Source organism: Eurytemora carolleeae, unplaced genomic scaffold (assembly GCF_000591075.1).
Source record: "Eurytemora carolleeae unplaced genomic scaffold, Eaff_2.0 scaffold15, whole genome shotgun sequence".
NCBI lineage: Eukaryota > Metazoa > Arthropoda > Copepoda > Calanoida > Temoridae > Eurytemora > Eurytemora carolleeae.
The window spans coordinates 544,702-566,459 of NW_019396069.1; the positions used below are offsets into that span (position 1 = coordinate 544,702).

At 30.7% G+C, this 21,758-nt stretch overlaps 1 protein-coding gene across 1 annotated transcript in view; it reads left to right on the plus strand.

The window, feature by feature from the left end:
* The window catches only part of LOC111711664 (uncharacterized), a 52,778-nt gene extending 31,261 nt beyond the window's left edge, over positions 1-21,517 (plus strand). Inside the window, exons 13-23 of the mRNA XM_023486060.1 lie at positions 1,971-2,046; positions 7,343-7,450; positions 8,195-8,263; positions 10,032-10,117; positions 13,579-13,682; positions 14,909-15,041; positions 15,909-15,999; positions 16,499-16,566; positions 19,325-19,506; positions 21,161-21,204; positions 21,323-21,517. Of these exons, the coding sequence (XP_023341828.1) occupies positions 1,971-2,046; positions 7,343-7,450; positions 8,195-8,263; positions 10,032-10,117; positions 13,579-13,682; positions 14,909-15,041; positions 15,909-15,999; positions 16,499-16,566; positions 19,325-19,506; positions 21,161-21,204; positions 21,323-21,503 (1,142 nt within the window). The 3' untranslated portion in view covers positions 21,504-21,517. The remainder of the gene's footprint in view (positions 1-1,970; positions 2,047-7,342; positions 7,451-8,194; positions 8,264-10,031; positions 10,118-13,578; positions 13,683-14,908; positions 15,042-15,908; positions 16,000-16,498; positions 16,567-19,324; positions 19,507-21,160; positions 21,205-21,322) is intronic.
* The last annotated feature ends 241 nt before the right edge of the window (positions 21,518-21,758 follow it).

Genomic DNA, 21,758 nt, shown 5'->3' on the forward strand with positions numbered 1-21,758 from the left:
CTTATCAACTCAAAAATCGTTAATCTTATTAGCTCAAATTTCTAAAATCGAATTCGCAAACTCAAACATTCTAAATTCCCATCAATAATTCCTCTACATCCTAACTTATACATTATAAATTCTCATTCGCCATCTCATAAATCAAATCCTAAATCCTAAATCATAAATCATAAATCCCAAATCCCATAATTCATAAATCCGGAATCTCAACTCACAACCCCTAAATCCCAACGCATATGTATATATAACAATGTGCTTGATATTAAACAAAAGTTCTGTATATTTAAGAAACTATCTATTTCTTAATTTAAAGCTTTCAAACTGACCGGCCTCGTAAGTGTAAGTACGTCTTAAAGTACTTTTTATGTTAAATTTATTTCAAATTCTTTTAGTGCTTAATGATTTTTTAAAATCTAACAGCCGGGTCAATAAAGTTGGTTCAAATAAAGATTCAAGGTGATGAGTAAGGAAAATAATGTTTCCATCAGGGATAAAAAATAATGCTCTTCTGATGTCATAATGTCCCAGAAGGAATAAATAATCAGTTTTGTGTAAACACAACAAGTCCATGGATCTTCTGCTTTAGGTTAGAGTTGAAAAGGTGAAGAGCTATTATTCAAATGTCATGTACGTTATCCTAGCCAGGGGTACTGGAAAGAAGAAGCCGTTGCCATACCAGGGCCAACTATAATTCCCCTTTTTAAGAAATCTAAATTTTTGTAGATTTATTTGTTTTATCTGTTTCTCGGATTCTGACCTTTAACTCGAATGGAGGGAAAATATTCTGAAAATTGTTTCTTTATAACCTGTGTACGCTTGAGATACGCAGAGTTACGCAGTGATACGTAGATTATTTATTTATACGATTTACGCATGTACACTTAAATGTCAAAAAAATGCAATGCTTTTGTATTGCCGTGAAAATAGTTTTTATTACACCATGATTCAGATTCATTCTATTATTTTACAGAAAAGAACACGGTTGAAGAATTAAATATTATCATATTTTTAGAATGAAGGGGGATAAGAGGGAGGGGGGGGGGGTAAAATTAAGTTAACATGAAGATAGAAGGGGGCGGGGAAGGTTGTCTTATGTCTATTGTCAATGCGTCCATAACCTAAGTTGGTTTGGTTGCATAACTATAAAAAACAGTTAGAACTTTAGAAAAGTATAAAAAAAATAGCTTTAACGAGCCATCAATTTTCAAGACTGCTTCGACTTAAAGACGCATTGGCCTTTGATTTTACATCAATACCTCACTTTACCTATTTTGTAGACCTAACCAATGTACATTTTAAAATTTCGTTTAGCTTTAGTTTTTAAGAAGAATTTGGTAAAGGAGTTTTTGCCACAAACTCTGATTTTCTAATCTCTTTATCTTTGTAACTCAATGTCGTATACCTTAGATATTTCAAACTTTTAATACTTATAGATAAAATAGTCTAAGTTTGAAATATCAAACCACCATCAGGTTTCAAAGTTATTGGGGATCAGAAGATTTAAGTTTGTGGCAAAAACTCAATTCCTTTCTCATTTATTTTTACGTGTGAGCTTACAACCTTTGGATCACTCTGTCCTCACTATTCATTAATTCCGACCCCCTGAACTATTGAAGAAAAAACATTAAATTGAGGAAAATGAGTCTAAAGATCAAATGTTACTGGCATGTGATCCAAAGGTTTGGATCAGTAGATGCATATTCAAATTACAGTATAGCTATATATATATATATATATATATATATATATATATATATATATATATATATATATATATATATATATATATATATATATACATATACATATACATATCTTTAACATGTATATTGTATAATGTACAACTAAGACTCTCTTTTACTTCCTTTATTTCAATTTTTTGTTCTGTGGATCATTTTTTAAATTTAAATTTGAAATGATCCAGAAAATTAATCAAAAGATGCAGTTTATTTAAATTTCTATTTGTTTAGATGGCACAGAGTTGGAAACCTTGGGCGGTGAAATTATTAAAGTATCAGTTAACCCTGAATCCACATTTGTAAACAGGTAAACATTATCTTTTCCTTTTTTCATCAGAGATTTTATCGCGTCGGATTTAGAAGCACTAATGGTTTAAAGGTTGCACGAAAATATTAAACGAGCAAAAATTTTCAATCAACCCGTCGTTAACGACAGTTAACGATGACCCTTCGTTAACGATCTTTAACATAGTTGTCAATAATTATTTTTCCAAAAAAAATCGTTTTTCCAAAGGATATCGTTCAAAAAACGTATAAAAAACGTTCGCAATTCGTTTTCATAAAAGCGATCGTTTTCATAAACGATCGTTATTCGTTTTCTAAAAGTTCAAAACGAGTGGGTCGTTTTTAAAAACGATCGATTTTTTTCCAAAAACGAAACGATCGTTTTTGAAACGATTGAAAAACGAAACAAAAAACGATCGTTTTCAAAAACGATTAACAACCCTAGGTACACGCCATAATCATGATCAAGGTAAGTATATGGAATATATATATTTTTCTTGTTTCTTTGTATCCAATAAACGTCATGATATGGAAATTCTTTGAAAAAGCAAAAATGCAATTTTCAAAAAAAGGTACATATCATGATTATGCTCAAAGTAAAGTACACTGAACAAATGTTTGGCTGGTTTGTTTGTGTCCAATAAACGTCAAAACGGTTAAACCAATTGATTATTTTTTTTACTATCTCATTCTTACATTTGACCCCATCAGGGAAGGTTTATGGCCGGTCATAATAAAAGTATTATTCCCCCAAACAATTATAGAGTTTTGATATTTTTGAAACCCAATCAATGCTATCCAAAAAGCCTGCAAAAGGAATTTAGTCTTCATACAAACTCAAATTTTCTAATCCCTGTTACAACCTGATGGTGCAAAGCTTTGATATTTCAAACTTTGATTATTTGATCTAATAGAATTTTATCTTTGAAATATATAAGGTCTACGTCATAGGGTTGCAAAGATAAAGACTAGAAAATCAGAGACGTTATAGTTCTAATTTGATGTAGAATTTGATGTAGAATTTAAAGTAGAATTTGATGTAGAATTTGATGTAGAATTTGATGTAGAATTTGATGTAGAATTTGATGTAGAATTTGCTGTTGAATTTGATGTAGAATTTGATGTAGAATTTGCTGTTGAATTTGATGTAGAATTTGATGTTGAATTTGATGTCTGTAAGATTGAAATTTCATATGTTTTCAATCATAGCTTCTCTTACTGATTTGTTGACAAGAAATGTTTAGTATTTTTAGTATAAAACAGATAGATTTGTTAATATTATACCTGTGCGTAAAATCAAAACTAGAGGAGCTATCAGGTCACAAAGTTGAACCAGTAATTTCGCACAAAGGAATTGAGTTTTTGCCACAAAACTCAGATTTTCTAATTCCTATAACTAAGCAACCCGTTTACCTAGACCTTTGATATTTCAAACTATTAATTTTGGTAGATATATCAAATAGTCTAAGTTTGAAATATCAAAGGCTTACACCATCAGGTTGCAAAGATATTGGGGTTAGAAAATTTAAGTTTGTTGCAAAAACTCAATTCCTTTTACCTTCTGTGTAGTTCAGTGTGCTATGTTTGCCATACATATTAAAAAAGACACTTTTTTGGCATTCCATTTTGTCATTAACTTGTAATAAAATCTTAAGTCAAATATTCTTCATAATATTAACTATTACTAAAACTGAGTTCATAATTCCTCTCTTTTCGATGATTTGCGAATTGTTGAATTTAGCAGAAGATTTAAGATTAACCATAAAATCGTGAAGTAAGGTTTAACCTGTACACACCCAACTGTACTTATATAGAGACACTTTACAAAATATTATACTAAAGTTTAAAGAGACAAAACTTTACAAATATAAACGATACAAAATTATAGATAGATGTTTGAAATCGATGAATGTTTGAAACAGATCAATTTCTATAAAGATAAATGTTTAGCTAAAGGGACCGTTCACTTATTTGGGTAATTTCAGGGTAAACTAAACAGCCAATTCGCTGTTGATTGGTAATAGTCTTGCTTTTGAAAGACAACTGTGGCCGGAGAAAAGCCGACTTTTCATTCAGAATTTGAGTGATCTACATAGACACTATTTGTTTTTGTTTTCAGTATGTTGTGGATCAAAATAAATTAAATAAATAAGTAAATAAATAAATTAAAAAGGTCAAATGTTTTAGTGGATAAATAGTTAAAATTGATGAATGTTAAGATTAGTAAATGTTTAAAACAGATAAACAGATAAAAAAATATATTTTTTTAATTAAATAAATGTTTGAAATGAATAAATGTTTAAAAAAGATAAATGTTTAAGAAAAATTTGAATGTTTAAAATTAATACATGTTTGAAATTGTTAAAAAAGATAAATTTTTAAATAAAAGAGTCAAATGGTTAAAAAATAGATGAATGTTTGACATTGTTAAATGTTTCAAACAGACAATTGCAAAAAACAAAAAAGATAAATGAAGATATAGGTTTAAAAATAGATTTGTGATGTAAACCTTTGATATTTCAAACTTAGATTATTTGATCCAACAAAACTCATTTTTTGAAATATCAAAGGTCTACAACATCGGATTGCAAGCTGATCTAGGGGCTAGAACATCAGAGTTTGTGGCAAAAACTCAGTTCCTTTTTAAATGTCTGAAACAGATAGATTCTGAATACCTAAAAAGTATATATATTTAAAAAATGTAATGCTTTAAAAAAGCAAATTTTTGAAATAAGGTAAACATTTTTAATTATTTAAGAAAATTGCAATTTGAAATTTGAAACAATCGTCTAAGGTTACATTGTTAGTATAAATGTATAATAAAAAATAACAAGGTTTTCAAAACCGTAGGTGTTCGTAAAAGCTTTCTAATTTTCTAATCAATCAATTTAATGCCATTTTTTCTTCTTTGAGGATTGAATAAAAGCGTTCTCATCGAACCCAAACAAAATGTTCAGTCTGCCCTGTACAGCAATAGAACCATGTTTAAGACCTGAAAACAAAGTTAAAAAATACAAATTAATTTTGTTCTGATAGATTTGTCACAGTGAACATTTTTAACACTTTAAAGTCAAACCAGTCTTGAACATTTTTTACAGTCTGGATCACATAATTTTAATGGTTCACCCCACCCTGCAGAGTGCATATATATTAAACGGTGGGAGGCGATTATTTTAATACAATGAAGACGACATTTGATTTCAATTTTGATTTTTATCAAACTGTTAAAAAGCATAGATACACATCATCATAGAAAACAAGAAGAGTTTGATTACTTGTAAACTTGTAATTTGAAAAAAGCTTGTTAACAATTAAACTTAAATAAAAATGTGTCTTCATTGTATTGATGAAATTGCCTACCAGTGTATATATATATATATAACCCTTTTCCGTCAAGTTTAATTTAAACCAGCTGTCTTACTAGAAATAATATGTATTACAAAAAATTTTTTAGTTAAAATTAATCATTTCTAACTTATTTTTTTTTATCTATGAATACATTTTTTTCCTTGGTCCCTTAAAGATGTAATAAATAAGTCCCAATCAAATATCATCTCATCAGTTTTATCTCTCGTTCTTGTTTCATTGAATATATAATCATCAAGTTTGTTATCTTATCAAAATAGATAGGGCGACCAAGCCACTTTATAATTTTATTTTATAAGTTTCAGTTTGTTTTGCTGTATAATAAAGTTTTTGAGAAGAAGAATACTCATACGTATTACGTAGAATGAATATAATCTCCACCAATATATCACAGGCTATTGAAGGTTTTAGGTTGGTTCTACTACATTCTCCATCAGGATACTAGATTAATAAAACAAAAGTTAAAAAAAAAAATAATATTCTCAGAAAAAAATATATCATCTGTACGAAAACATGAAAAGTTCTTTAGCTGGTGGTATACGAAATAAAGTAGGTGGGTTGCATACAGAACATCATAATAACCCTGTTAGTATAAGTATTATCATTGTTAACGTATTTACGAATAATTTGAATCCGGGTTTATTATTTGTGACGTGTCGTAAACATAGAGAATAGAATATATATTAGATTGGATCTTAGAGAATCTCTCGGTATGAATTTTTAAAGTCCCTTTCAGTCTGAAAGGGAGTTTAAAGTGTACAAATCATGTAAATGTTCACAAATTATATGCAGTAGAGTACATTAATACAATATGTTCCCTAGACTATTCATTTCAATTTCGAATTTTTTAAGGCTGTTAAATAAACTTTGTAATGGATTAGGTGAATAAAAAACATCATTTGATTTATAGTTATAACGGCAAATCATCGTTTGTAAAGTGAAAGGCATAGAGTCTATGTGAAATGATCATTGGTCAATTATGAAACCAGCCTATTTCATAATTTGGTTTTTATTTAACATTAATTTTAGATTTTCTATAAAATTATATTCCAGGGCCCAAAAGGTTATATAGCATTAATATGTGAAGTACACCTGCAGTATGGAAACAGTACAACAAAATGGCCGTTTTACACTTTTTTCTAGTAAATTCCCCTCTAATATATATTCTATTCTCTTTGGTCGTATACTGAACCATTTATTTGGACAATTACACGCGTTGATCTAATCAGAAGATAATATGAAATAAAAGATATTTTTTTTTTCTACATCTACGTCAAAAGTTAGATAGTTTTGCTGGAGTAAACAAGTAAGAATAATCCACAAGAGATTATTCAAGTTGCTACTGCATTGTAAAGCCGGTCACTACCGTTTCAGTAGAAATAAATATTTCCATTTACTGTTATATTGCCGATATAATGATTTATCTCTGATTGGATAGTGAGATAGATAGAAAGATAGATGTTACCGCCATACTATTTCTATTAATTCAGAATAGACAACAAACACGTAGCTGAACCCTGATTGGATCAGGCGCTAATGGACTATCCTATATGTCCAATACTGAAAAACACTGACACTGGACACTGAACAATTAATGCCTAAAACCAATAAAACTCTTTTAAAAATAATTTGAAAATAATAAAAATGAAGCGGGCCATGCTCATCAATTTTTTTGCTTTTAAAATTTCAATTCAGGATTACACTTTTAATCGTTTGAGAGCCATCATGGAGTTTTTGGTAGATTTTTTTATACTAATTTTAGTTAGATTTTAGGAAAAGTTAAACTTTCACTTTTGAGTTCGACCAAAGAATGACCCTAGTGTAGGTTGCAGGAGCGTAAACAATTTTTGGTTATTTGGCGGCAATAAACCCACTCCCCCCTCTCCCTCCAACTTAAGATCCCTATGAAGCCCCGCCTATAGTTTACTGTGGGTCATTTTTATTGTTTTTAGTGTGGCGACTCTAGGAGAGATGGATCTTCTGCGAGGAAAGGTCGTCTTTATTGAGCACGTTCTTTTCCTAGATGATGACAAATTAGAAGAGTTAATCCAAGAATATGGGTAATACATTTTTTTATTGGGAGCTAAAGAAATTGAGAATTTGCCACAAACTCTGATTTTCTAATCCTATATCTTTGTAGCCCATAGTCGTAGACCTTGGATATTTCAAACTATTCATTCTGTTAGATAAAAAATCTAAGTTTTAAATTTCTAAGGTTTACACTATGAGGTTGCAAACATTTAGGGATTAGAAAATTTGAGTTTGTGGAAACGACAATATTCCTTTCATAAATTAAAGAGAGGTTGCTGAACTACCTTCCATCTACTTCTCAAGTGCTTACTAGCTCAAATCCTAAAATATCGATTCAAAAATGAATATTTTGAACAACCCTAAGCTTTTCCGACACTTCAAGTTTCCAACCAATCAGAGTGCCGCAATCTGAAACAAAACTATAAGTCTCTTAGTCACTAGGATAGTTTAACATTCAAAAACTTCCAGTTGAACCAGTAATAGTGGTTGAACAGTCTCTGCATAGTTTAGTAACTTCTCGCAATTTATTAAACCAGATCCAGGCTGTCCAAAAAAACCAGAATGATTTGAGTAAGGCTGCTAGTTTAGATTTAAGGGCAAAACTTTGCATGAGACTACAATTTGATCAGCTATAACCCAAGACAAGAAAAAAACCTGGGAGCTTGATCAGACAAAGCTTTTAGTGCCGGTATCGTTGTAAATCGGGCATTGTTATCTTTGCATGGAGGGTGACTTGAAATTATGCTAATATAATCCCTTTAACATTGATTTAGATATCTAGAGTCTGGACCTCTCATTACATATCCATGGTTCAAATCACAGTTTCTCTCTCATGCAGTTAGGTATATATTCTAAAAAATATAAAATTCATATTATTCCCAGTTCTTAAGCAAAATTTGACATTGCACATTGTTTAATCCCTGATATTTGCATTGCAACCTTGACAACATCAGGGATGCAATGTTACAATACAGCCCTAGGGATGCAATGTTACAATGCAACCCTAGGGATGCAATGTTACAATGCAACCCTAGGGATGCACAATGCAACCCTAGGGATGCAATGTTACAATGCAACCCTATTGATGCAATGTTACAATACAACCCTAGGGATACAATGTTACAATACAACCCTAGGGATGCAATGTTACAATACAACCCTAGGGATGCAATGTTACAATGCAACTCCAGGGATGCAATGTTACAATACAACCCTAGGGATGCAATGTTACAATGCAACTCCAGGGATGCAATGTTACAATGCAACCTTAAGGATGCAATGTTAAAATGCAACCCTAGGGATGCAATGTTACAATACAACCCTAGGGATGCAATGTTACAATGCAACCCTAGGGATGCAACGTTACAATGCAACCCTAGGGATGCAATGTTACAATGCAACCCTAGGGATGCAATGTTACAGTACAACCCTAGGGATGCAATGTTACAATGCAACCCTACGGATGCAATGTGACAATACAACCCTAGGGATGCAATGTTACAATGCAACCCTAGGGATGCAATGTTACAATGGAACCCTAGGGATGCAATGTTACAATACAACCCTAGGGATGGAATGTTACAATACAACCCTAGGGATGCAATGTTACAATGTAACCCTAGGGATGCAATGTTACAATACAACCCTATTTATGCAATGTTACAATGCAACTCTAGGGATGCAACCCTAGGGATGCAATGTTACAATACAACCCTATTTATGCAAAGTTACAATGCAACCCAAGGGATGCAATGGGATGCAATGTTACAATGCAACCCTAGGGATGCAATGTTACAATACAACCCTAGGGATGCAATGTTACAATGCAACCCTAGGGATGCAATGTAACATTGCATCCCTAGGGTTGCAATGTTACAATACAACCCTAGGGATGCAATGTTACAATACAACCCTAGGGATGCAATGTTACAATACAACCCTAGGGATGCAATGTCTTAACAAAAACATTCCTGATTCCAATACAATGCGAGACATCTATATTTATTGGATCCCATTATCCATAAAAAAATAAATAAATAGTTGTAGATTTTAATTGAGTGTTTTTCCTCCTTTTTTTGAAAAACGAAAAATTAATTTCTTCCAAGATTTTCATGATTAATAAGATTTTAAGAATGTCATTTCATGATTAATTTGTTTTAAAACTGTCATTTCATGATTAATAAGTTTTTAAGAATGTCATTTCATGATTAATAAGTTTTAAAGAATGTCATTTCATGATTAATAAGTTTTAAAACTGTCATTTCATGATTAATAAGTTTTAAAGAATGTCATTTCATGATAAATAAGTTTTAAAACTGTCATTTCATGGTTAATAAGTTTTAAAACTGTCATTTCATGATTAATAAGTTTTGAAACTGTCATTTCATGATTAATAAGTTTTAAAATTGTCATTTCATGATTAATAAGATTTTAAGAATGTCTTTTCATGATTAATAAGTTTCAAAGAATGTCAATGATGTCAATTGAAGTTTTTTTTATAGTAATTGCAAATTTTACTAAATCTAGATAAAAATGAAAAATTAAATTGTGTAGTAGTGGCCAATATAAAGCGGACCAGGAAGACGACTTTTCATGACTATATGTGTTCAGGATTTTGGAGGATTTGCCAGGATTCTCCAGTATGTACGAGTACATGAACATGACACAGGAGTTAGGCGATTACGCAAACACGCTATGTAAGTAATCTTAAAATATATCACAATTATAACATATTACAAGATGAATCCATTAGATAAGAAAATTTAATATCAATCTAATATCAATCTACTAAGAGTGCTTTGACTTCTCATGTTTCTTACAGCAGGAGTAACTTAAAGTAACCTTGGCAGTGCTAGGTTCCCAAGCTAGTACCTTTTATTGTTACCTTATTAATAAATTAACTCAGTGCTGCCCCAAAGTGAATAAATACTAAAGTGGAACAGACTAAGGCAACGACGACAGGTTGGGCCATAAGGTTTTATTTGGTTTGGAAATAATTGCATGAAAAGATTTTATTTGGAAAGTAAAGACTAGAAAAAATAGACTAAGGACCCATGTATTTGTCGTCTTCAGCTGAACTTCAAAATTTTCATAATCAAAAATTAAAAATTTTCGTATGTTTGTATGTGTTTTATATGCAAATACTATAATTTATATATATATGTATATATATTATTTTTAAATACTTGGGACATAAAATGTCGTCATCCAACTATGAGTTTGGCCCACTTTAGTATTTAATCACTTTGGCGCTGCCCAGGTTACTAAAAGTTACTCCCGCCGTTTACCCGCACTTGAACGATTTTACCGGGAAACTAAATTGTCGCTATTAAAGTGACCCACCAAACTTAGAATCTCAAAACCAAACTAAGAACATTTCTGTTGTTCTCCAGAGTTCCCTAATTAAAATTTGAGGCCAATCGGGCGAGGGCTTCCTAAGTTATGATCGGAAAAACAAATAGACAGGCAAGCAGACAACTTTATATAGATAGATATATATTTATACATATGTAAATCTGAGACTGTAAATCTGTTTTTTGATTGAATAATAAATTTATTATATATTTTCAATTAAACACACAAAATTTTGCACCACCGATCGGTTGTAATATTAGAGATAAAAAAGTTAAATTAAATTTAATTTACTAAAACCTAGCTTGGGAACCCAGTCTACCCTGGAAAGTTAGTTTTCCATATTAAAGTGAACCTACTAAAATTTGAACTTTAAAGCCAAGCTCACAACATTTCCCTGGTTCTAACGATTTCCCCAATCAAAAATTTTGGTTAGACGTACAAACAAAGAAACAGACAAACTGAGATTACTAATTTAGACACATCCTAACTTAAACCATGAGCTAATAATATTTCAGAGATTGATTTATAATTTTTAGTAAATTTAACAAAGTAAAAGCAGGCTGTAAAAATGTATCAGTTTTATTTACTCATCTTATCCTCCATTGTCAAACATATAATTCTGCTTTTTATAAAATTTCTTACTGATCTTTTTCTTCAAAATCATTAATTACTTGCTCTAATTATGAACTAATTTAATTTTAAAGGATTTTTGATGATATTTTGACGGATTTGTGTCTGCCAATTTATTATTGTTTCATTTCCTAAAAATCCTACTGCATAAGGAATTCCCCAATCAAAATTTGAAACTAATCCCTCAAGGGGTTCATAAGTTATGATCGGAGACATAAAAATAAATACTAAGAAAAATTGGGATTATTACTTTATTTACAGTGATAACCAGAAAACAATGGAATAGGAAGACGACATTATAGCAATACACAAGTGTATTTGATGTTTTTAAAAAGTAAATAGTTTGACTAGATGCACTTATCAAATCACTAAACTAGTGAGATGAATCTGTTTGCAAAGCACAATTTCTGTGTCTCCTGCTTATTAGAGTTTTTAAAGTTATAACTTGATTTTAAAAGTCGTTTTCCTATTTCAGAGTTTTCTGGTTATTACTGGATATATCTGAAGTTGTAATCTCTGTTTGGGTGTCTGTCTGTTTGTTTGTCCGATAATAACTCAGGAACCCTTGGACCGATTTGCCTCAAAGTTTGATTGGGGAACTTGGGAGCCCCACGGCAATGTTCTTAGTTTGGTTTTAAAATTCTAAGTTGAGTCGACTTTAATAGCGAAAATTTATTTTCCCGGTAAAATCGTCCAAGTGCGGGCGGGAGTAACTTTTAGTAACCTCGGCGGCGACGCTGGGTTCCATGGCTACTATAGAATATAGAAAGAAAATAAATAGATACAGATTTCATCTTGTTTAATCCAATTAAATCAATATTCTATCTAACATCCGTGTTATTAAATTATATTTTATTATGTTTTCAGAACCGTTAAAATTTAATTGAATTTTTTGGAAATGTGCAATTAGACCGGATTTTTTTTTAATATTTTGAAATGTTTTCGGTTTTTCTTTTTGGTAAGCTTTGTCTTCAAGTGTTTTAAATTAGTTAAATGTTCTTATTTTGTATATTTCGTAAATACACAATCAGATATCCTTATTTTTCAACTAAATGATAATGAATCAGATATTCTTATTTTTCAACTAAAACAATAATGGAAAAGATATCCTTAGTTTTCAACTAAAACAATAATGAATAAGATATCCTTATTTTTCAACTAAACAATAATAAACAAGATATCTTTATTTTTCAGCTAAACACTTTATTAATTTCAACTTTGGGTTCAAAAGTGACTTGCTGATTTTTACTACAGAAAGATTGAAGGAAGTTTTCAGAATTTGAAGAAGAATGAGGATTTCTCTTTGTTACTCGGATAGTTTTAAAATGTACCGCAGATCGTTAATCGGAAATTCTACTCTTTAAATCGGAGGGTCTCTTCCTATTACGGTGATAGTTCCTTTAAGTTTAAAACATTTTTCGCGAACACTCCCTTTAAGTTTAAAACATTTTTCTTAAACTTTAAAACTACAGAAAATTATGATCGGAAAATTAAATTTGTCAAAATTCAACAAAAAAAGTATTTGAAATGAAATATTTATTAAAAAAGCAAATTACTTTGTACCCTTTCTCTTGCTTCTCTATTGAGCAGATTATTATTACTTATAAATGTTCAATTTAAAAAATACCTTAATTAATTCAGTGGGAGAAAAATTCAACGAGGTTATAGTATATAGAGTGGTAATGTACGCTAATTGTACAGGCCACGTACTCCATTTACTTACTCATAAATATCATCAATTAAAAGATTTTTTACAGGAAAGACTACATTTTATTCGAAAAAACAAATTAACCGGAATTATTTTGAAATTACAGTGAGAACCAGAAAACTTTGTAAAATAAAGACGACTTTAAAACTCAAGTTATGACTTTAAATAGTTCAATATACATGAGACACAGCAGTTTTGTTGTGTGCACAGTACAGCCAAGAAATTATTTTTAATCTAATGATAAAACTATTTGCTTTGTAACAACATCAAATGCACTTTAAAATTGCTTCAATGTCGTCTTCCTTTTCAACAGTTTTCTGGTTCTCACAACACGAACACTTTTTTAGAAATTGACGACAGAATGAATTAGAAATGTAAAATTTTTTGAGATTTCCCAAATATTTTGTGCATAATTTCCAAAGATAAATGGACGTGAACAGTGACCTTTAATAAGTTTTTAACCAGATGCTGAAGACAAGAAGAACGGTTTTACTCTTCTAGCTCCTAGAGATGATGCATTTTGGAAAATATCCCTTGCTGATCCTTCCATCCCAGATCCTTTTATACAGGTAATAGATATCCCTTGCTGATCCTTCTATCCCAGATCCTTTTATACAGGTAATAGATATATCCCTTGCTTATCCTTCTTTCCCAGATCCTTTTATACAGGTAATATATATCCCTTGCTGATCCTTCTATCTTAGATCCTTTTATACAGGTAATAGATATCCCTTGCTGATCCTTCTATCCTAGATCCTTTCATACAGGTAATAGACATCCCTTGTTTATCCTTCTATCCCAGATCCTTTTAAACAGGTAATAGATATCCCTTGCTAATCCTTCTATCCCAGATCCTTTCATACAGGTAATATATATCCCTTGCTGATCCTTCTATCCTAGATCCTTTTATACAAGTAATATATATCCCTTGCTGATCCTTCTATCCCAGATCCTTTTATACAGGTAATAGATATCCCTTGCTTATCCTTCTTTCCCAGATTCTTTTATACAAGTAATATATATCCCTTGCTGATCCTTCTATCCCAGATCCTTTTATACAGGTAATATATATCCCTTGCTGATCCTTCTATCCCAGATCCTTTTATACAGGTAATATATATCCCTTGCTGATCCTTCCATCCCAGATCCATTTACACAGGTAATATATATATATATATATCCCTTGTTTATCCTTCCATCCCAGATCCATTTACACAGGTAATATATATCCCTTGCTGATCCAGGTATTAACTCTTATACAGTTTAACCCTTAACTTCGGAGTCATCGAGAGAATTTATGAAATGTTTATTTCACAATTTTTTAAATAGGGTTTTTACTATTATACCTAAATCTCAGTAATTGTAAAAGAACATAAATAACCATGAAATATTCAAGGTTAGTTATTAGTTATCAGTAGGTTTAGAAAACGACATTTCATTAATTCTTTCGATTTATCAGAATTTTTGGGTTGAACTGTATATATACTTTTTAATTTTCATAGTATATCAAAATGCAAATAAACGTGAATAGCATAAAATACAAATCAATCTATGTAGAAACATATTTAGTTGCAAATGTTTCAAGCTGTCATGCTAAAAACTGTAGCTATAAGCAATACTTCAAGCTGTCATGCTAAAAACTGTAGCGTATAAGCAATACTTCAAGCTGTCATGCTAAAAACTGTAGCTATAAGCAATACTTCAAGTCGACACAGCCTGAAAACTAAGACATGAAATGTTTCATAGCAATCTGGATTTATGTAAAATATGTATAATTCCAATTTATTTTCTCCAGAATCCAGATTTCCGACTGCAAATGCTTCTGGGTCATCTTGTACCTCATCGTTATCTCAAACCAGAACTTTATCAAACAGAATCAATTCAGACTCAAGCAAACACTACTCTCTCAGTTTCTACGAATAGTTCAGGTGTTAATTTAAATAAAATTTTACATTGAAAGGATTTTTCTTTGAACTGTTTTATTTAAAAACTATAGCTTGGGAACCCAGCGCTGCCAAGGTTACTAAAAGTTACTCCCGACGTTTACCCGCACTTGGACGATTTTACCGGGGAAACTAAATTTTCGCTATTAAAGTTGACGCACTCAACCTAAGCCAAGAACATTCCCGTGGGTCTCCCGAGTTCCTTATTAAAAATTTGGGGCAAATCGGTCCAGGGGTTCCTGAGTTATGATCGGACAAACAAACAGACAAACAGAAAAACAGAGATTACAACTTTATATAGATATTGGTCGTTTTTCTTAAACAAAGGAATCATTTTCAAACTATTGGATAAATATGTATTCATGGACTAAGGAATTATTTTTGAACTGTAGGATCTGGAAAGGTACGTGTTCATGGACTAATGAATTATTTACAAACTATAAGATAAGTAGGTAATTGTAGGAAATCATGGAATAAGAAATTATTTTCAAACTATCGGAAAGATACTAGATAGGTATTCATGGACTAAGGAATTTTTTTGAACTGGAGGATAGGTAGATTCATGTACTAAGAAAGTAAATTTAAACCGTGGGAAAAATTGTAAATATATGAAATCTTTAAAAAAACAATGAAAAAGTACGTTTTATACAAACTATTCATTAAAATCAAATTAACCTTTTACATAATTGAATTAAAATCTTAACGTATTTTTCATTTTTTAGCATGATTAAGGGACCAAGAAATTAAAGATATCGAGATAAAATGTTCAAGATTAATGATACTCCACACAAAATGTCCGACCTAGCTGGCTCTGTTGAATATATTCTTTTAAAAGTTCATTTATCTGTTTAGGACTTACTTTGTTTGACGGTGAGGTTTACAGTGTAGTGCTAGGAGATCCTCTTTACGTTTATAATTTGGGAGTTATTATTCCAATTGATAGGTAATTAAAGAGGACTGAGACAGAATGCAGGTCTAATTTGTTTTTTTTAAATTAACATTAGTTTTCCTTCATTTATTATTTTTTAAGAAAAATCTGACTCGTATTCACAAAATGAAAAGTAAGCTAAGCATAAAAAATCATCTTTCTTAGAATTCTAATTCATAATTAATTTTTGAAACACTTTTATTTAAAATATAAGAATTCTTTGTCTCGTACCTAGCTTAGATTTTTAAGAAAGATTAGAATAATGAAAATAAAAAAACGGTAAAGTGGTAAAGGTAAATAAAATTATAAAAAAACGGTATAGTGGTAAAGGTAAATAAAATTATAAAGAACGGTAAAGTGGTGAAGGTAAATAAAATTATAAAGAACGGTAAAGTGGTAAAGGTAAATAAAATTATTAAAAAAAACAAATAAACAATTAATAATAATAACAGTGATATTATAAATGATGATGATAATGATGATAATGATGATGACGATGATTATGATATTTTAGTGTCCTGTTTGTTTCTATGTCTGATATCCTATCTGAGCTCGAGTTATTCAATGCAGAATCTGAAGAAGGTATTTTTTTAAAGAAAAAAAATAGAAATAACTTCTTAACGTAATTTTATATAAGTGTCCATCAGGACATATTTTCAAAAGAATTTTTAATAACAAATCTGAAAAGAAAATTTTTGCCGATAATAGAGCATAATTGAGTTAATAAAGATGATAGCCCCCAATTTTCTCAAATAAATAGACATTAATAGGAAAACTATTAGTCATGTTTTGACTCAACATATACTGTACACAGGGGGGACAAGGTGGCACGGTCCATCTTTATATTTTAAAATCTAAAACTCTCCAGAAATTAAAATTTGAAAGAAGTCGTGGAACACTGTTTATGGCTTTAGAACTGAAAACAAAATTGTAATTCTAAATACACAGGTTTAAAGGGACTGTAAGTGTGATTTCAAATGACCCTCTATTTTTTCTTTTCTTTATTAAAACTGTTTATTTTCATTGTGGGTTCTCTGCAACTAGGTTACTGGCGCATTTCTTACTTATTTAAGAAACTATGGAGAAATTCTCATTAATAAGCACTTTCCGAATCAGAAAACGACATTATTTTTCACATTGTTGATCAGATTAAGGCTTTAAGGGTAGCATTGTAAATAGGGTATTCTATCTTTGCTAGCAGGGTTATTTGTAATTACGCTTACAGTACATATGAAAATTAAATACAATGATACTCTATACAATGATACAATGATACTCTATACAATGATACAATGATACTCTATACAATGATACAATGATACTCTATACAATGATACAATGATACTCTATACAATGATACAATGATACTCTATACAATGATACAATGATACTCTATACAATGATACAATGATACTCTATACTGAAATGCATTGAAAATATGAAAATATTGGTTTATTTGGAGTGCAGGACTAACTTATAGACAATTAGACCAAATTGTACAGTATATACAGACTATAAACAGCAAAACAGGACGGTACACCAAACATACAGGCTGTAATCAGCAAACCAGGACGGTACACCAAACATACAGACTGTAAACAGCAAACCAGGACGGTACACCAAACATACAGACTGTAAACAGCAAACCAGGACGGTACACCAAACATACAGACTATAAGCATATTAATATTATGACGTATTCTGGTTATTTATGGCATATTCTGGTTGTAATATTATGACTATTCTGGTTGGTTATTGCATATTCTGGTTGTAATATTATGACTATTCTGGTTGATTATGCCATATTCTGGTTGTAATATTATGACTATTCTGGTTGATTATGGCATATTCTGGTTGTAATATTATGACGTATTCTGGTTGTAATTTTATGACGTATTCTGGTTGATTATGGCATATTCTGGTTGTAATATTTTGGCATATTCTGGTTGATTATGGCATATTCTGGTTGTAATATTAAGAGCTATTCTGGTTGTAATATTATGACGTATTCTGGTTGATAATGACAGTATGAACTTTTTGAAATTCGGTGATGGTGATGGACCAAACCTCTGTAGAGTAAAAAAAAGTAGATGTTAGTTCTACATTTATTGAAAATATATTTCGGTCTGGGTTTACCCTCGTCAGTTCTTCAGATTGTTTTTGTCAGGAAGATTAAAAACAGGAAGTTAGAAAATAAGTCTGGACTCCATATTTTGCCTAGGAAAATTCCTACCTTGTTTATCGTTATTTTTATTTGTATTCGTCAAAGTACACAACTCCTACCCCCCCTTCCCCCCCTCCCCCCCGCTACCTTCGTATACAAGTATCTTGATTTTATCCAAATCGGTTTCACTAGAAAAAATGATTTTAAGGTTTTACAAATTAGACTTATTTTAACAATCTTATTAATTTACTCTGAAAAGTAGATTTTAAGGTTTTACAAATTAGACTTATTTTAACAATCTTATTAATTTACTCTGAAAAGATTTTTTATGAAACCTGAGCTAAAACGGTAAAATTAAAATCCTTTGTTTAATATTGTTAATATCAATTATCTGCAAAATAAGTAAATATATAGAACAGAACTAAGTATTTTAGCGAACTCTTTAAGGAAAATGGAATTCGAAGGGACCCTCAATACTTTATACATGTATGATTCACAACGGTGTAGGTTAATACTGATAAAGGTATTATTCATGAAAACAAATAGAAATAGAGAAACAAAGACACTGCTCAAATACCTTTGTATAATTGGGCATGAATTTCTTTCATCTGCCGGTTTAAATGGACTGTAAAGGAAAAATGAAAGGGGGTAGGCTAAAACCTGAAAATCTCAGGAGTTAAACGATAAATATGAAACATCTATCTGATGTTCCTGTATCAAGAAATTGATTTAAAACGTGTCAAAATTATACCAAAACGTTTATATATAAGATTTTGTATAAGATTCGTAGTATTAAACATATTCAACAAATACGCAACCCATCTGAAAACGCCAATGACAGTGATGTATCGGTGTCACGTCACTATCAATTATATCTTTAAAAAGTGCTAAATAAAAATAAAAAAATTATAACTGGAGCAAATCTGAGATTCTCAGACTTCTCTTGGATATCTTCGTTTTTAGATTGGTTGCGTATTTGTTGAATATGATCTGTTTAATACTACGAATTTTATACAAAATCTGATATATATATACGTTTTGATATAATTTTGACACAGTTTAAAATCAATTTCTCGATTCAGGAACATCAGCTAAATGTTTTATATATATATCATTCAACTCCTGAGATTATCAGGTTTTAGCCTATACCCCCTTTAAATTAGAAAATAATTTTAGGACTTGCGGAAAGTAAAGCGATTACGGAAACTAACGAAACTACGGAACCTACAGACTTTGAAACAGCAGAAACGGTGACGGAATCTCTTCCTGATGTAATTATGGACATTCTTGCTGAAGACTTTATGGCTGTGACAAGTAATTCTGAAACCACACCATCGCCATTACATTCTATTCTAGAGGTTAAAAAATATTCATATGAAACTGACATTTATGTATTTACAATGTAAAAGTGAGACGACATTAAAGTAATCTTGAAGTGTTTTTTTTGATGAAGCCAAAAAGCACATATAGTTGCACTGTATAGCTTAAAAATACCTTATTATGTACAATGGGTCTGTGTCTTTTGTTCTTTGAACCATTTAAGATCATAACTTTTGTCTAAAAGTCGTCATCTTATTCCACTCTTTTCTGGTTCTCACTGTATGTATTGTATGTATGTCACAAAGTGTGTACTCAAGTGCTTTCTCATCTGCCCATCCACAAAAATATTGTACTGTACGGTTCAGCTGTTTTGGCGTATATTGAATACATCTAAACAGCGTGTCAAATTAATGTATATATTTAGATTCCAAAAAGGGTCGTTACATTTTTTCATTTTTTATTTACAGGGTGTCCTATTAAACAGGGTAATTGAGAGAATTAAAAGTCGTTTTTGATTTATAATATTCAATGCATGGTAAAGCAAAGTAAGAAAAAACCAGGCTGTTCGTCCGACGAGCTTTTCATAAATTGGTCTTGTATTTTAAACATTAATAAAATATTATTAATGAATAATTTCCTACTTAATTTTTTCACTTAAAAAGCATCCGCTAACAAAAAGGAAAAGTGATAAATACTTTTTTAGTCCTTGACATACCTATTTAAGAATTATAGAAAATAATTGATTTTAGCTTAAGCTTTTAGAGTTTTGTGTGAAAGGTTGCAACCTTTGGATCCCTGTGGAAAATATACACACACAAACAGAAATAACCTTATATGTATATAAAAGTTATAGTTAGTTGTACGAGGGATGTAAAATATAGTTAGTTGTACGAGGGATGTAAAATATAGTTAGTTGTACGAGGGATGTAAAATAAGTTTTGCGAAACATTTTTTAAAGGTGCCCCTTAATTTTTTACCAATTCAATTTTTTGACCGACTAATGTCAATTAGACAATATTTGGACGCAATTAGCTTTCTCCCAGAGCCCGTTAACATTGTTTGTCACAGCCTAAATATCTTATCTACAGACTTAAACTTTATCCATTTCTGCGTGTTTATGAGGTTTGGTAACCTTGAAAAGTCAAAGGAGGGTAAGTCTTTATTATTAAAAGGGTCCTTGAAGTTCTTTTTAGTTGTAATCTACATTTCAGCCAACAAATTAGTATCTTTACCTAGGACCTCTTTGGAGCAAATGTTGTCCAAATCTTTGCCATTTTTCAAATCTTACTTTACACCTTTGTTTGCTGCACCATAGCAGATGTCTAACTCATCGAAATTCATCAACTAAGAAGCTTTGCGAGTTAGGTTGAGAAACTTTCAATTGTGTCCACTGTTTGTGGGGTATTTTCTGCTCAGACATTTCTGCCAACACTCTCAATTATAGTTTTCGCTTTTAGTCCACTTGTAGAGTATTGCCGTGTCCGTGTTATTATCCTCTAATGGATCATTTCAAAGGTTTCTGCTAAATATTTTGAAAGTTTTAGGCAGACATTTTTTGTGTATCGAGCATCCCAAGTGTTGGTATTAAAAACATTACCGTGTTGTGATAACGGAGCTAAACAATCTCCTGGAAAAGGCGGATTACATGGAAAAACAAATTTTGATGAAAAAAATTTATATCTATATTTCCAGGATTCTACCGAGTTCATGGAGCCCAAGGAAAAGGAGGTGAGGAGGTATTCATTTTAGTTCATTTTTTTAACTTCTTAAAAAAAGTTTTTTTAATAAATAATATTTATTATTTCACACAGGCAGGTTTTCATTATGTTCTAACTTTCTATTGAATTTGTTTAGGATTGATTATGTTCTGACCTATCCTACAAAACATTTTCTTCGAAACGAGGACAAATATTATTCTCCAGTTCAAGAATCGGCGAACGACAAAATTGAAAGTTTCCAACAAAATTCTGAAAAGAGTGTCAAGAAAACCAAAGTTTACTATGTTAACAATACTCGGATTGAAATCGAAATATAAGTTTTAATATATGATTTGATGTAAAGTATTTTTACATTATTATTTTTTCATATTTTAGAAATTGTTTCACTTATTTATTTATTCCAACTTACCTCTAAAACTTATCCACTCTTGCTTTAAGCTTATTATAACTATTCAAATGAAATATAATGCGTAAATATATTTTTCTACAGCAATAAGCAGAAAACTCTGAAATAGGAAGACGACTTTTAAACTCAAGTTAGGACTTAAACTTGTTCAATGAACATTAGACAT